General features: G+C 58.0%; 2 protein-coding genes across 8 annotated transcripts; one reads left to right on the forward strand and one right to left on the reverse strand.

Annotated features, from left to right (window-relative positions):
- Positions 1-200: 200 nt before the first annotated feature.
- EXOC3L1 (exocyst complex component 3 like 1) lies at positions 201-5,482 on the reverse strand. Of its 4 annotated transcripts, XM_022583488.3 has the most exons (14): positions 5,318-5,482; positions 4,970-5,017; positions 4,583-4,758; positions 4,282-4,501; positions 3,126-3,738; positions 2,929-3,046; positions 2,668-2,793; positions 2,468-2,568; positions 2,155-2,265; positions 1,280-1,409; positions 1,037-1,159; positions 785-952; positions 584-708; positions 201-506 (listed from the first exon to the last, which is right to left on the reverse strand). In XM_022583488.3, exons 1-14 carry the CDS (start codon positions 5,427-5,429, stop codon positions 317-319), a joined length of 2,361 nt encoding a protein of 786 aa, XP_022439196.3. In that variant the 5' UTR covers positions 5,430-5,482; the 3' UTR covers positions 201-316. The 4 variants fall into 4 exon arrangements, with proteins under 4 accessions (XP_022439196.3, XP_022439197.2, XP_089759318.1 ...); XM_022583489.3 differs by lacking the exon at positions 5,318-5,482 and having other exon boundaries at positions 797-952; positions 4,970-5,249; XM_089903192.1 differs by lacking the exon at positions 5,318-5,482 and having other exon boundaries at positions 797-952; positions 4,583-4,743; positions 4,970-5,028.
- A 1,873-nt stretch (positions 5,483-7,355) lies between these two features.
- E2F4 (E2F transcription factor 4) lies at positions 7,356-14,015 on the forward strand. Of its 4 annotated transcripts, none has more exons than XM_022583499.2 (10): positions 7,395-7,643; positions 8,060-8,169; positions 8,311-8,472; positions 8,794-8,837; positions 9,545-9,606; positions 9,826-10,123; positions 10,618-10,815; positions 12,682-12,729; positions 12,942-12,986; positions 13,090-14,015. In XM_022583499.2, the coding sequence occupies exons 1-10, from the start codon at positions 7,410-7,412 to the stop codon at positions 13,203-13,205; spliced, it is 1,317 nt and encodes a 438-aa protein (XP_022439207.1). In that variant the 5' UTR covers positions 7,395-7,409; the 3' UTR covers positions 13,206-14,015. The 4 variants fall into 4 exon arrangements, with proteins under 4 accessions (XP_089759324.1, XP_089759323.1, XP_022439207.1 ...); XM_022583500.3 differs by having other exon boundaries at positions 10,678-10,815; XM_089903197.1 differs by lacking the exon at positions 12,682-12,729 and having other exon boundaries at positions 7,367-7,643.
- The last annotated feature ends 182 nt before the right edge of the window (positions 14,016-14,197 follow it).

The following is a 14,197-nucleotide window of genomic DNA, read 5'->3' on the forward strand; positions in this document are numbered from 1 at the left end:
CCCCTCCACCTCCGTGGTTGGACTCAGCAGTCGCGCGGGAGACGCGAGCTCGCTGCCGGCGCACGGACACGTGGGGATGTAGTCCGCATACAGCGGCGGAAGCCCGGGTGCTTGGGAAAGCAGCCCATATACAGGTCTGATGCCGGGATAGGTGGGGCGCAGACGTATTTCAGAACTAGAGACAGGATACCTTAGGTATGTCACTGCACTTGGAACCCCTGACCTTCGCGGGGACTTTTATTTCTATCCCCCCTTCTCCAACGCACACAATTCAGGCGTACGGGGGCCGTGGCTTTATTCTGGGGGCAGCCGAGGGTCAGGCACAGGACCCCGAGGGGAGGCAGGAGGACAGCGGGGGTGCAGGTGCTGGCACGAGGCTGAAGAGTGCGCGTCCACCCGCTGGGGGCGAGGGCTGCGGGCCGGCCTGCAGAGAGCTGAGTGCGGCCAGGCGCTGCTCTCGGGACACGTCCCCGCGCAGGTCCAAGAGGGCGGAGACGTGATCCTCGCTATGGAGTACAGGTGCGTAAGCCCCGCCCAGCCCCCCCCCCCGGGTCCCTCCTCCCTTCCCGGCCGGTCTTCGCACCTCACGTCGGGAAATTGTTGCCGCAAGCCTGCCACCTCGAGACCAAGCAGCGTGGGGTCGCGGAGGTTCAGCAGCTCCCTCAAGGCGAGCAGCACTGGCGCGCACTGAACGCTCTCCTCCAGGCCCTGAACACGTCGGGGTTGGTCTCTCTCCAGCCCTCGGCCCCTACCCAACCACTGAGACTCCCGCCCATCTGCTCACCCAGATTCTCACCAAACCGAGGAAAAGCTCCCGAAGCTGGGCGGCATCGTGCCGCAGGCGCTCGGCCGCCTGGGTCCGCTCGTCAGCACCGCGGCACACTAGGCGGCCTTGCATCAGCGCATGTAGGTACTGCAGCACCACGGTACGCTCCGCCTCAGCCAGCAGCAGCTGCGGGGAGCACGATCAAATGGTTCCGGGACGCTTTTCCCATGGGCGCTTTCCCCCCTCCCCAGCCTTTACCCGCAAACGCACCTGGACCACAGGATCCCGCACATGTCGGAAGTCCTGGCAGAAGCTCGCGGTCCGCTCGCACACGTCATCCAGCAGCTCTGGGCTCGACAGCCACCGGCGAGAGGGCAGAGCAGCGAATAGGGGCTGGAGCGGAGGTCAGAGACGCGGCTGGAGGGACGATTCAGATCCGGCATTCCCCGCAGAGACCCCCCATGCATACGCTGTATCTCCTTCTCCCACCCCTATCTCCATCTGAAGCCTCACCTGTAGCTCCGCCAGCAGCGCCTCCAACACCAGGCGGCAGATCCTCCTCTGCAACTCGTCCAGCGCTGCCTCCACCGGAGCCAAGGCCCCAGGAGCCACCCAGTCGGGCTGCAGGACGGACACGGAGGAGCTGGACCGACCAAAAGTACGGCTTCAGGACCAAGGCCAAGGCCCGAGAGGCCTTCCGTTGTCTAGCCACTCGGGCGCCACCTAGTGCCGCAAGTGTGTTCCGTGAGGGGGCAAGAAGGGCGGCTCCCTGCACTTCTGAAAGTCTGGGCCACGGAGTGAAGATGGGAGTGGTGGGCTCAGCGAACTAGAAGGGACACAGGCCAGCTGCACCTGCCTCTAATTCGCGGTGTGACCTTGGGCAAGTCATGTCTTTCAGTTTCTGTTTCGGTAAGGGGAGAGAGTTAATCCCAGTCAGGAGGGAGTCAAAATCATCGTTAATTTGTTTGTCCTCTCTGCCCCCACCCCAAAGAACATGAGACCCAAGAAGAAGGGAATGTTTTTGTTTTGTTCACAGCTGTAATGCCAGACATAACCTGGCACAGAGTAGGGCCTTGATAAATATTTGTTGAATGAATGAATAATTGACACTATGTGCCAGGTACTGTGGTAGGTACATTTTATGTTATCTCATGTGATTCTCAGAATGTCCATTATTACCCATATACTACTGATGACAAAAGCAAGATTCAGAAAGATTAGGTAACTGGCCCAAGGTCACACAGCTAGTAATTAGTAGAACTAGGATAGGAACCCCAGGGCTATGTGAGTCCAAAATTCCGAAAGGCCTAGTGTGAGCTGGGTCCATACCTAATAGGTGTTCAGTCAGGGGTTACTGAAGGTGGGGTTCGGCGGGGGCCTCCTGGTACCTGAGTGCTGATTGGTGGTTGAGGGTGGCCAGTAGGTAGGGCACGTAATGAGGGGCCGTTGCTTCCCCCCTGAGGTGGTCTCGGGAGAATCGGATCAGAGCATCACTGAAGCTGCAAAGGGCAGAGGCGGCTCCTGTATCTGCTGTCGCTGTGTGCAACCCCAGTCCTTGGTACTCTGGCCCCACCTCCAAGATACCCAAGGCCCTGTTTTGAAGGAGCCCTTTTCCACAGGTGTGTCTTATCACTCAGAGCCCCTTAGCGCTGCCCCAGGATCAGGGCCAGGGGTTGGGAGTGGGTCAGTGCCTTGGCAGACCTCCTTAGGAATGCGCTCAGTTCTGACAGTGCCACGCCATGCACCCGCCGCTGCAGTGACTCACTGACCATTCTGGTCACGCGAATGTTCTCTTCCAGGATCTACAGACAGGGATGGGCAGCCATCAGCAGAGTCCTAGTCCTGCCCTCTTTCCCTTTCCCTATGAGAGCTGCCCCCCTGCCTTGCCACTTTTCACCCACCTGCAGCACGATGGCTGGCATTGGTGAGTGGTAGAAGCCAGATGGGTCTGTGTCAGGCTCCTGCTCTCGGCCCCACTCAGCTACATCCCCGTCCAGTGCCTTCTGCAGCCACTGGGCCACACTTGCCTGGGGAAAGAGGCAAGGTGCAGCAGTATGTAGCAGGGCACTGACACTGCTAGAGACAGGTGGACATGCGACTCCACAGATACAGGCCCACAGCTGGTGGCAGAGCTGCTCTGAACCCAGGCCCCAACTACTCACCTGGACTTTGGCCACAAATATTGCCTCCAACTGCTCGATGTTCTCCAGGGTCAGGAGGGGCTCCAGATCAGACACATCAGCCTCGGGCCCTAATTCCAGGCTCCCCATCATTTCTGGCCTAGACATGGGTAGCCCAGTGTTACATTGAGCCTCCAGCCTTTGATGAACCCACTTCCCATTGCCCCAGGGACACTGACCCCAGGTACACATGCAGTGCCCAATGCAGCAAGGTGAAGGCATCGGCAGCTTCCAGCTGAGGCCCTTCCAGGAGTTGCTGCAGGCAGCGGCGCAGGCCGCTGTGCAGGGTGTGGGCCCACAGCCGGACCACGTTGTAGTGTGGTGGGCAGCAGGGTGCTACCAGTGCCTCAGCCGCAGCCAACTCTGCTGGTAGAGCCACCCGCAGAGCCTCCAGCCACTCTGCTAGTGCCCCTGGCCCAGGCTGCAGAGGTGTCCCAAAGTGGATCTGCTCCAAGCCCTCCTGTAGTGCCCGCAGACAGCGCTGCCGCCAGTCCCGGGCAGCCTGCTCCAGGGAGGTTGTGCGCCCAGCGTCCACTTCGGCCACACGCATAGCAGCCACCAGAAGGGCTGGATCCTCCCGTGCCAGCCGCCCTGCAGCCCCTGCAGCCGCCTCCACAGCCTGGCCCAAAGCCTCAGCCAGAGGGCCCAGCCCCTCGAACACTGGCAACTCCAGGCCCCCGAGAGGTGCCCACGTCTCCTCTTGTAGCTGCTCCAGTTCCCGAAGGCTCACATATGCCTCCAAGAGTCGCTGGGCATCAATCAGGGTCTGTGTGTGGGCCAATGCAGCAGGCACTAAGCGGGGAGAAGAGGCAGCCCTGGGTCTCAGCCTTCCCACCTGTGCAGTGGGTATAGCAGTAGATGCTGAGGCCCTGGGGCTGGGGTGATGTGTAAAATATTTAATTATCAGTACAGTAGAGCATTGGTCAATCTGAAAGGACCCAGGGAAGGGCCTACATGGTGGGCCAGGGGTAAACCCTTGAGCTGATGGAACATGAGGAAGTCAGGGATCTTGGAGGGAAGGCAGGAAGGAACTGGGGGGAACATGCCAGTGGCTATTCATCCACGCCGTTAGGGAAATAGTTTAGTAAATTAACAGCCAGGTTGGCCAGAGCCACTTGGTGTCAGTCCTGACTCAGACATCCCATGCTTGGGAACCCCAGAATGAACTAATATGCACCCTTGCTTCATATGCCATTTGAAGCCTGAGTTACTCTCTGGGAGGTCGCCCATGTGTCCGCCCATGTAATCTCCCACTGGCGCCCCAGGCCCTTGATCAGTGATGGTGTTTGTCGACTACCTGTCGGAGGACTGCGGCCTAGGGCCCTACACACTCACCAGCTCGCAGCCGGGGCAACAGCTGAGACATGGCCTGCAGTTGCTTGTGTTGCACAACCTGCTCCCGCAGGGGTTCTAGGGTCTGTGCAGCCTCAGCCATACCCCAGAGCAACCCATGAGCCTGGCCCAGGGCTTCGCGGGCTCCCTGCACGGCCTCAAGGGCCCAGGCCAGCTGCCGCACACCGGTCTTCACACCCTCCAGGTATGACTGCACCACCGACTGTGGGAGGGAGGCAGCCAGTGAGGCCTGGCCAGTCCTGCAGCCCGCCCTCAGCACTCCTGCCTCCTGCCTGATGCCCACCTTGATGCGTGCTTCCAGGGAACAGGTACGCTGCACCTCGCGGCTACGGTACTGGCCGAGCCTGGCCAGCTGCTCTGGCCGGTAGAAGATGCCCGAGGCCCACTTGAGTGCTGCACCCCGGGCCAGCTGCTCCGCCCTCTCCTGCTCCGGCCACTCAGGCCCTGGGCAGGAAGAGCCTGGGCAGCCGCGTCAGTTGGGCAGGGCCTGCAGGAAGTGGCTGCCAAATCTGCTTCCCTTCCTACCCCTCGGCCTGTCCCCCAGGGCAGTCCACTCCTCTCCCTGCCCTCCCTATAGAGCTCCAGGCAGACCTGGCAGGGAGGACCAACCCCACCATCCCCATCTTTCTTGCCACCATCCCCCCCTCAGCCCACCCAGAAGGGCTCATACCAGGGGGAAGTGCGGGCTGCATTTTGTCCCTGGCTGCTGAGTCCATGGCTGGTGGAGCCGGAGCAGAGGTAGGAATAGGGGCAAAGGTCCAGGTTAGAGCAAGTAGAGTGGGAGCGCCTCTGAGTTGCAGCTTCCGTCTAGGCCCCACTGAGAAGGAGGAAGGTTCTTGCCCAGCCCCCTCAGGAAATGAGAGGGAGGTGGGTGTGATGAGAAGGAACCTGAGACACCTTTGCCTGCCGGGTTTCTCAGTTTTGCCCCTCAGATGCAAGTGAAACAGGGTAGGCATGGGCCTCCACTGGACACCGCTCCTGCTCTGAGTTGCAGAGGACAGTTTGATATGGAACTCACCAGGCTTGGCCAGGCGTCCAGTTCTCCCTCCTCCACAGATAGCCTTGGCCTTGAGGATGGCCCTCTCCCCTGGCCTTCTTGGCAGAGCTGGGTACTCCCACCACTGGCTCATGAGACCCACACCTCAGCATGCAGCAAGAGACTTCCTCTCCCCAAGGAAGCCTCTGTCCCACCTCTCTGCCCAGGAGCTCCCTCCTCCCTCCAAGGTCCCGCCCTCTCCAAGGCCACATGCAGAAAGGAAGGAAGCTGAGTCTCTGGTACTTTATTCCCAACAGGAAAGAGCATCTGCACTGTGGGACAGAGTGGGGAGGGCTGGGCGCCACTTCCTCGCGGGGAGGGGGGGTGTACTCCCTGTGATCATTGAGGCTTGAGCAGCCTATGCAGGTTCTGTTGTGCTCAGGACACAGACATGGACTAGATGGCCCCAACCTGGGTGGAGAGCGAGGTGTGCAAATATGGGTGTAGGCAACATCACAGTGTGACAACTGTGTTGACAGGCCCTTCAGAGGTAGGTGTGCTTCTGCACAGGAGCAAGAGACGACAGGCTGTTGTGAAGACAGTGTGTGGTAGGTGATGGCAGAGACGGGTGGAAGGGCTATGAAAGCTATGTTTGTCTTGGGAGTTAAAGGGAGCCATGGAAGGGACTACTAGGTAGTAATAATGTAGTGGACACTGGCTACTACCCGAATCCACCCTTCAGGACAAAGATACTTGTTCCCCCAGCTGCCAGAGATGTAGGCTGTTGAGGTCTCACAGCTGAGTCTCTCAGTCAATGTTAGGGTATAAAGGCCAGGTACCCTTGCCTTGGAAGGCCTTGGAAGAGTCACCCCAGTTTCAGAGCTCCGAGTAGGATGGGCCAAGTTCTCTGTTTTAAAGATTTTTTTAAAAAATTAATTTGCTTATTTTATTTATTTATTTATTTTTGCGGTACGCGGGCCTCTCACTGTTGTGGCCTCTCCCGTTCCAGAGCACAGGCTCCGGATGCGCAGGCTCAGCGGCCATGGCTCACGGGCCCAGGCGCTCCACGGCATGTAGGATCTTCCCGGACCGGGGCGTGAACCCGCGTCCCCTGCATCGGCAAGCGGACTCTAAACCACTGCGCCACCAGGGAAGCCCAAGAGTTTTTTGATGTGGACCATTTTTAAAGTCTCTATTGAATTTGTTACAATATTGCTTCTGTTTTACGTTTTGCTATTTTGGCCGTGAGGCATGTGGGATCTTAGCTCCCTGACCAGGGATTGAACCCACACCCCCTGCATTGGAAGGCGAAGTCTTAACCATTGGACGGCCAGGGAAGTCTCTGAGGCCTCTATTTTAACTGCATAGCAGTTTAATTCTCCTCTCTGCCCGATTCTGCCTGTCTTACGCCTTTACAAGTGTGGCTTCTCAGTAAACTTCTTGCAGGCACATCCCTGTTTCCCAAACAACTTGACCTAAAGTAAACAATAATAAATAATGACAATGTTAAAAATAACGAAATGATACTAGCAAACACACAGTCCTCCCACATGCCAGGAACAGCTCTAAGCGCTTTACATGTATTTACACATAGGTAAACATGTTTGCACTGGTTGAAAAGTGGTTATAATCCCATGGCCTCTGAGCACTGCAGTGTGGAGATAAGAGAAAGATGAGGCTGGGGTCAGGGAAAGAGAGTGGGGATGGAGACAAGTGGACAAGCTAGATGTAGTTAGTGCTTGCTGTTTGGCAGGAAGTGAAGGACAGGAATAGGATGGGTGATCCCAAGACAGTGGGGCAGCCTTTAGGAGCAGGTTTGGGGAAACACATTGGGTTCATCAGGCAGCACAGTCTCCTCTCCTGAGATGAGGGTTGGGGTAGAGTTAGTGGAGTTGGGGCAGGTTGGCCAGCCCGTAAGGTTCCAGTGGCTCCTCCTTCCCTGCTGCCGAGGCTGCCCAAAGACTTCCTCCACATCCTTCCTTAACAACGCTGGTCTCCGGGGATCCTGGGGTTATTTTCGTCCTCTTCGGCGGTTGGACAATTGTTGATGGTCCCCGAAGTTTTTCGGCTGTGTTCGCAGAGATGAATTGTGCTGGATTCCCTGGGAGGGCGCGGAGCGGAAGCGGAAGCAGCGATGCTGGCGCCGGCGGCCTGGAGGCCAGGAACGGAAGCGGAAGTGGCGGCGGCGCCGGCCTGGCCTGGCCTGGCTGAGGGGAGGTGGCGGGAGGGCGCTATGGCGGAGGCCGGGCCACAGGCGCCGCCGCCCCCGGGCACCCCAAGCCGGCACGAGAAGAGTTTGGGACTTCTCACTACCAAGTTCGTGTCGCTTCTGCAGGAGGCAAAGGACGGCGTGCTTGACCTCAAGCTGGTGAGGCCCGGGCTAAGGGGCGACAGGGGGGATGGTGGACCAGGCCTGGGCCGGTAGCGGGAACCCCCGGGGCGGCCCAGCTGAGCCCTCAGAGCAGGCCGCCATCCATGTGCTTTCTCACAGGAGGGAGGCCGGGAGCTGTTTCATTCATTCGGCCGAGGCCATTGGGCGTCAGCTATGTGCCAGGCTTGGGGCTGCAGGTGTTGGTCCTCGTGGCCCTCCCCGGCAGGCGTGGGGAGAAGAGCATCAGAACATCAGCTCAGGCGGCGCCAGGCCTCTTCCCGCCCCACAGTCCCGAGCTGCTGTAGTGCCTGGGAGGAGGGTTGGAATCAAGGCCACCCCCTTTTCAGACTGCTCCAGACTAAGTCTCACCTGAGAGTGGGGCTGAGCATTCCCCACTCTCTTCTGCCTGCCAGGCAGCTGACACCCTAGCTGTTCGCCAGAAGCGGCGGATTTATGACATTACTAACGTGCTGGAAGGTATCGGGCTGATCGAGAAAAAATCCAAGAATAGCATCCAGTGGAAGTGAGTGGGGGCACCAGGGAGGGCAACGGGATCTCCTACCCAGAAGCGTCAGGGGTGTGGGGTGGAGGGTGCAAGAGAGAGCAGGGGCCGTGGGACCCAGAGTTCCTGGCAGCCCCTCTCAGCTCCACTCCCCGGGCTCAGGGGCGTGGGGCCTGGCTGCAATACCCGGGAGATCGCGGACAAGCTGATTGAGCTCAAGGCAGAGATCGAGGAGCTGCAGCAGCGAGAGCAAGAACTAGACCAGCACAAGGTGTGGGTGCAGCAGAGCATCCGGAACGTCACAGAGGACGTGCAGAACAGCTGATATCCTCCTGGCAGTCCCTGCTCCAGGGGAGTGGGCGAGGGGCCCTCTAGTCCAGCTGGGTTTGCTTGTGGTCCACTAGTCCCTATCCCTCTTGGGAGGGTGGTCCTACAGCTCCTGGCCAGGTTCCAGCCTCAGGCTCCTTCCTCAGAGCCTCTCGCCCACCAGTCTTGGACTGTGATCCCTCCCTATGTAGACCCCAGGGCTCAGGACTTTCTTTGAGAGCATATATGTCAGACCTCTCCTGGAGAGCTGGGTCTTCTCTGTGGTCAGCCATCTGTCGCCACGGGCAGGGCATCAGCCGTTCTCCTTAACCCCCACACCTTGGCCTACGTGACTCATGAGGACATCTGCAGATGCTTTGCTGGTGAGCAGAGCCTGGGTAGGGGGAGATGGGGGTGGGGATGGGTTGAGCCACAGCCCTGAGCAGTGGACTCAGTGCCCAAGAGATTTCTGTCTCTTAAGAGGGTTCCTGGGGCTGCCCAAAGAAGAACCAGACAGGGTAAGTCCTGGGTTTGAGGGTCACTGGGACCCTATGGAGGCTAACCATACTGAGAGGGTACAAGAATCCTGGGCTGGGTCCCTGGGTCAACCCCTACCTGCATCGTCCCCTAGGTTTGGCTTCTCACATGTGACAGAAGCATACAAGGGAGAACGTGTGTTTGCATGTTCATGTATGCTTGTATGCAGGGGGCAATGGTGCCCACTTCCAATCTACGGTTAGTTTAGTTGCCTTGTAGGTACAGGAACTGTTTCTTGTTCATCTTGCATCTCCCAGTCTGGTTCAGGGGAAGGGATGTTGGCCTTGGCTAGAACATCTACGCTTGGGGAGCAGCCCCATCAATCAAGTGAGGTGCCCATGGCCAGCAATCTTTTGCTCTATGTGTCTGAACCCAGATTTTCTGGTTATTGACTCCTGGGCTCTTAGGAGGAGAAAAGTTTTAGTTCTCTGCCCCAGCCTACTGTCCAGCCCCTCAGAGACCATTATCTCCTTCCTTACTCTAAGGGATAGGCACTCCATTCTCAGTTCAGACTGAGCGCATGGGCCTTGATCCATCCTCCTTGTCATCCTAGGAGACACCCTCCTTGCCATCCGGGCCCCATCGGGCACCAGCCTGGAGGTGCCCATCCCAGAGGTGGGTGCTCAGCCCAGCCATGCGGGGTGAGGGCGGGTGCTGGCTGTGGAGCCCGATAAGTCCCGGGTGGGGCAGGTAGGGGGAGGCCTGGGGTTTGAGGTTATCTAGGAGAACGGGCAGCCTAGGGTGGGAGAGGACACTGGCCCTTGCCCAGGGTCAGGCAGGAGCCGGGCCTGCTTCCAATTCCACCTGTCCTCCACCCCACACCCTCACCGGTAGGGCCTCAATGGGCAGAAGAAGTACCAGATTCACCTGAAGAGCGTAAGTGGCCCCATCGAGGTGCTGCTGGTGAACAAGGAGGCATGGAGCTCACCACCTGTGGCGGTGCCTGTGCCGCCACCCGAAGATCTGCTCCAGAGCCCACCTGCTGTCTCTACCCCTCCACCTCTGCCCAAGCCTGCTCTGGTCCCGCCCCAGGATGCCTCACGCCCAAGCAGTCCCCAGGTGACCACCCCCAACCCTGTTCCCGGCAGCACCGAAGCCCAGGGGGTGGCCGGTCCAGCCGCTGAGCTCACAGGTGAGGCACAATGGCCATGTGGTGATGGGGTGATTTCTGGGGCCCAAGAGGCAATACCTCTGTGTGATGGAATGCCGTACTCAGAGTGGAAGGGACCCTGTGCCGTTCTTTCTCCTGCTCCCCCATCCCGCAGGCCTCTCCTTGCTAGTGCAGCGAATGGCCCTTGTTAACAGGGAAGTTCTGACTGTGTGAAGCGGCATTAGTGGTGGCAGTTTTCCCCCAGATCTGCCAATGTCACAGTTGCCCTGGCAGCCCCTCTTGAAGTGTGGTCACAGGGGCCATGTCCGTGAGTCTCCCTCCTGCAGGCTTCATGCTCTTGTCTCCTTCAGTGACTAATTTTCACGTTACCTTTTTGGGAGTGATGGGCAGTGCCTAAGTTTCCTTGGGCCTAGGAACTAGGGTGCTAATCATCCTGGCTGTGGCTTCTAGCACGGCCAGCTTCAATACCCTGCTTCCTGTCCCCAAGTGACTGGGTTTGGGGGATGTGGTTGCAGTGAGTGCTATCCCTGGAACCGATAACAAGGACGGTGGTGAGCTCAGCTCCCTCCCGCTAGGCCTGACAGCACTGGACACCCGGCCGCTGCAGTCCTCTGCCCTGTTGGACAGCAGCAGCAGCAGCAGCAGCAATAGCAGTTCATCCGGACCCAACCCTTCTACCTCCTTTGAGCCCATCAAGGCAGACCCCACAGGTGGTGAGTACTTGTCCCCTTGGCAGCAGTGAGAACCCAGCCTCAGACAGTCCTAGGTCAGAAACAGAGTTGGGCTTGGAACCCAGCTCTCCTATCTCCTCAGCCAAAGCTGGTCAGCCCCCTGCCATCAACCAGAGCTCTGCCAGCCAAGGTGAGGAGCCTGGCCTCTGGCTTGGTGCTGGTGCCCCTTTGCCCCCTTCCTGGGCTGACACAGAACTCCCTGGCCCTCCCTTAAGCCCTGCCTGCCACCCCTTGGACCCTGGTCTCAGGAAGGTGTGAATGCTCTCCTGGGGAACGGGCTGTGGTATGGCCCTCAGGCTCCAAAGGTGGGCAGTATGTTCTTAGGAGAGGTGGTGTCATCTGCCTGGTATCTCCTCTCCATCTTGTGACTTGAGCGTTTGCTTTTTCCAGGACTCATTCTCCTCGGCCCTCAAGCACTGCTAAGTCTCTCCTCGTTAAATGACACTTCATCGCCTGTGTCTCTCTCTCTTCTTCCCTATATCCTCTGTGTTTGGACTCCTTGATAAAGTCATCTCCATTCTACTCCATACCCTGGTCTCCTAGTCAGCCTTCAGGTTGCGGCAGTCAGGACCCCAAACCCCCACCCCATGCTACACCAGTGCTACTCTTGATAAGTTGCCCAGCTTTGACAGCCAGCTCCAGCAGGTTTCTGGCCAATTTGCTCTGGTGCTCTCTTGCTCTGTGTTGATGCTCTTTTTTCTCCTTTGGCATTAATGATGTCAGCTCTTGGCTCTTCTCCCTTAATTGGCTTCTTCTTCTGACCTCTCCCTGGCATTCCTTTAAATCTGGTTTCCCAGATCTCTGGCTCATTCCACACCTGTGGAGGGCCCCAGTTCTGGGTAGATGAATCCCAGCCTCCATCTTGCCTAGGCCTTTTGCCTGAACTTAATCTCTTGTGTCCACGTGCCTTCCTCTGCACATCCAGTGGGCACTTCATTCCCATGTGTCCTCAACTGAAACTTGGATTTCCACCTTTGTGCATACCCGACCACTGGCCCTAGTCACCCAGGCCTGACACCTGGGGTCAACTCCAGCTCTCCCTCCTTCTCCCTCCTTCTCCTGCTCCCCACCCCACATCAGCTTAGTGAGTTCTCTTGCAGACATCCCCCATGGATGGCCTCATGTATCCTAACACTCAGGATCACTGCCAGCCACCTCTACCCTAAGTTCTTCAGCATCTTCTTCACCCCGACTGACAAGAATCTGTTTGAAACACAGCCTGACTGGCATTTCTCTGTCTACAAAATTACCTTTAACAGCTCCCAAAGGTCTGCTGGATAAAACCAGAGCCCCTAAACCTGGCATATGAAATCCCTCGTGATCCAGCTCCAGCACTCCTTTCCTCTGTTTCCCATGTGTGTCCTCCTGGTTAGACCTTTGTAGCAGTGTCATCACCCTGTAGCACTATCCCCTATTTAAGAGTGCCTCCTCCTCTGCCAGGTGACTGGCCTGGGCTGTGGTCTCTGAGCCTGGCACCAAGTAGGTGCTTAGCAAGGGCAGGGATGGACAGGACATCCTCTGTCAGACAGGGCATCCTGCATCAGACAGAGTATCCTCCATCAGACAGGGTATGTACTCTGAGCTTAGAAATGGAGAGGGTGTGCTGCCCTTCTGCCAAACCACTGAGTTAGAAGGGCTGTACTGATTACCTACAGTGGTCCTTTGGCACCGAGGAATTCAGGTCTGGTAGGGAAGACTTGCAGACAGTGCCGGCTTGGTCTGGTGCAGGACCTACATCTCAGCTGTATGGAGCCCCTGGGTGGGTGATAAAGGATCTGGGGAAGTGGGGGCTAGAGTGGGACCAGGCTGGATCTCTGTGCCCTTGAGCATGGCTTTCTTGTCTTTCAGTTCTGGAGCTCCCCAAAGAGCTGTCAGAAATCTTTGATCCCACTCGAGGTAGGGCTCTGTTCTTCCCTGGGGTTGGGGTGAGGGGCACAGCTCATTGGGTGTTAGGGCCATTTTCTTGCCCTTCTGAGGACCTTATGGTTGTGCCCGGTACCTGGGCAAAGGGTAAAGTTCCTGATGGTGGCTGGGTGGTCCCCTTCATGGGCTTTGGTGGGTGGAGAGGCAGGAGCCAGAATGTAACTGAGCTCTCCCTCCATCCCCAGAGTGCATGAGCTCAGAGCTCTTGGAGGAGCTGATGTCCTCAGAAGGTAGGTGGCCCAGGCAGGTGGGGGGTGGGTGTGTGTGGGCAGGGTTTGGGTGGCTGCTGGGTGGGGTCTTGGCCCTGGGGCCTCAGCCTGTTGCTCTCTGCAGTGTTTGCACCCCTCCTCCGCCTTTCTCCACCCCCTGGAGACCACGATTACATCTACAACCTGGATGAGAGTGAAGGTGTCTGTGACCTCTTTGATGTGCCTGTTCTCAACCTCTGACTGACAGGGGCATGCCCTTTGTGGCTGGGGCACAGACTGTCTAACCTGGGGGCTGCCTGGGGACCTCCCCCCACCCCACCCCTACACAGCTTGAGAGCCGTAGACTCCTGGCTTCCCCAGCCTTCCCTCACTGCACAGTTCTGGCCACAAGTCCCACTCCTGCACCAACACCTGTTCTGTGCTGGGAGAGCAGGGGAAAGGGGCTTAGCCCTCTCCACTGTGGAGCCAAAGTGTTTGCCACTCCTTTTTGGGGGCCTTCCCCTACCTGGTAGCCTCCCCCAGCCCTCTCAGAGTTCAGTTTCAGCTGCCACCCAGTGGCACAGATCCAAGGACCCTCCATCACCCTCCTTAGGGCAGCGCGTCCAGCCCCACTGCCCTGTACCTGCCAGCCCCTCCCTCTCCAGGAGGAAGCATGGGGTGGGGCTGGGCACTTGCTAGCACCTAGCCTAGCCTCCTTCACTTCTCCCCACGCGGATCACACAGCTCCTTCTGTACTGCTCGTGTGCTCCCTTTCTGCTGGACCCTTGGCCCTGAGAACCTGTTGGGGCGGGCAGGTTGCTAACAGGAGGAATGGAGATCTCTAGCTAGGAATCTGGTCGGGAGAGTCCCTGAGGATTGGCCCGGCCTCCCTCTGCCCCACAGTCCCCCTCTTGTTTATTCATTTATCCTCATTTAGAGCCATTTGCAGAGATTTAGAAAGATTTGCAGTAACGAATGGATTCCTATATAAAGATTATTTTTATACTTTTTGCAACAAAAGGAAATTGTAATATTTGTACAGTGTCCAAATGAATAAAGACCATGCCTAAGGCTGTCTTTGATCTGGTTCTTTCAGGGATCCTCCCTGGGACTGTGCTGGATTGGTGGTGGGAACGGGCGGGTCAACTTTCTGGAAAAGGTGTGGCGGTGCTGACAGCCCGCCCTCCCCCCCCACCTGCCGCACCTTGGGGCGGGGCGGGGCCGCCTCTGCGGGGCGGGGCGGGGAGGCACCC

Source organism: Delphinapterus leucas, chromosome 20 (genome assembly GCF_059928025.1).
Source record: "Delphinapterus leucas isolate spDelLeu-1000000601 "Yukka" chromosome 20, BTC_Dleu_Yukka2, whole genome shotgun sequence".
Taxonomy (NCBI): domain Eukaryota; kingdom Metazoa; phylum Chordata; class Mammalia; order Artiodactyla; family Monodontidae; genus Delphinapterus; species Delphinapterus leucas.

Coding starts and splice junctions, on each gene's coding strand:
- EXOC3L1 (XM_022583488.3), bottom strand. CDS start 5,429: ATGAGCCAGTGGTGGGAGTACCCAGCTCTGCCAAGAAGGCCAGGGGAG. Junction 3,739..4,281: donor GTTGCCCCGGCTGCGAGCTG/GTGAGTGTGTAG, acceptor CTCCCCGCTTAG/TGCCTGCTGCATTGGCCCAC. Junction 709..784: donor TCGGTTTGGTGAGAATCTGG/GTGAGCAGATGG, acceptor CGACGTGTTCAG/GGCCTGGAGGAGAGCGTTCA.
- E2F4 (XM_022583499.2), top strand. CDS start 7,410: ATGCTGGCGCCGGCGGCCTGGAGGCCAGGAACGGAAGCGGAAGTGGCG. Junction 9,607..9,825: donor TGGAGGTGCCCATCCCAGAG/GTGGGTGCTCAG, acceptor CCTCACCGGTAG/GGCCTCAATGGGCAGAAGAA. Junction 12,987..13,089: donor GGAGCTGATGTCCTCAGAAG/GTAGGTGGCCCA, acceptor TGCTCTCTGCAG/TGTTTGCACCCCTCCTCCGC.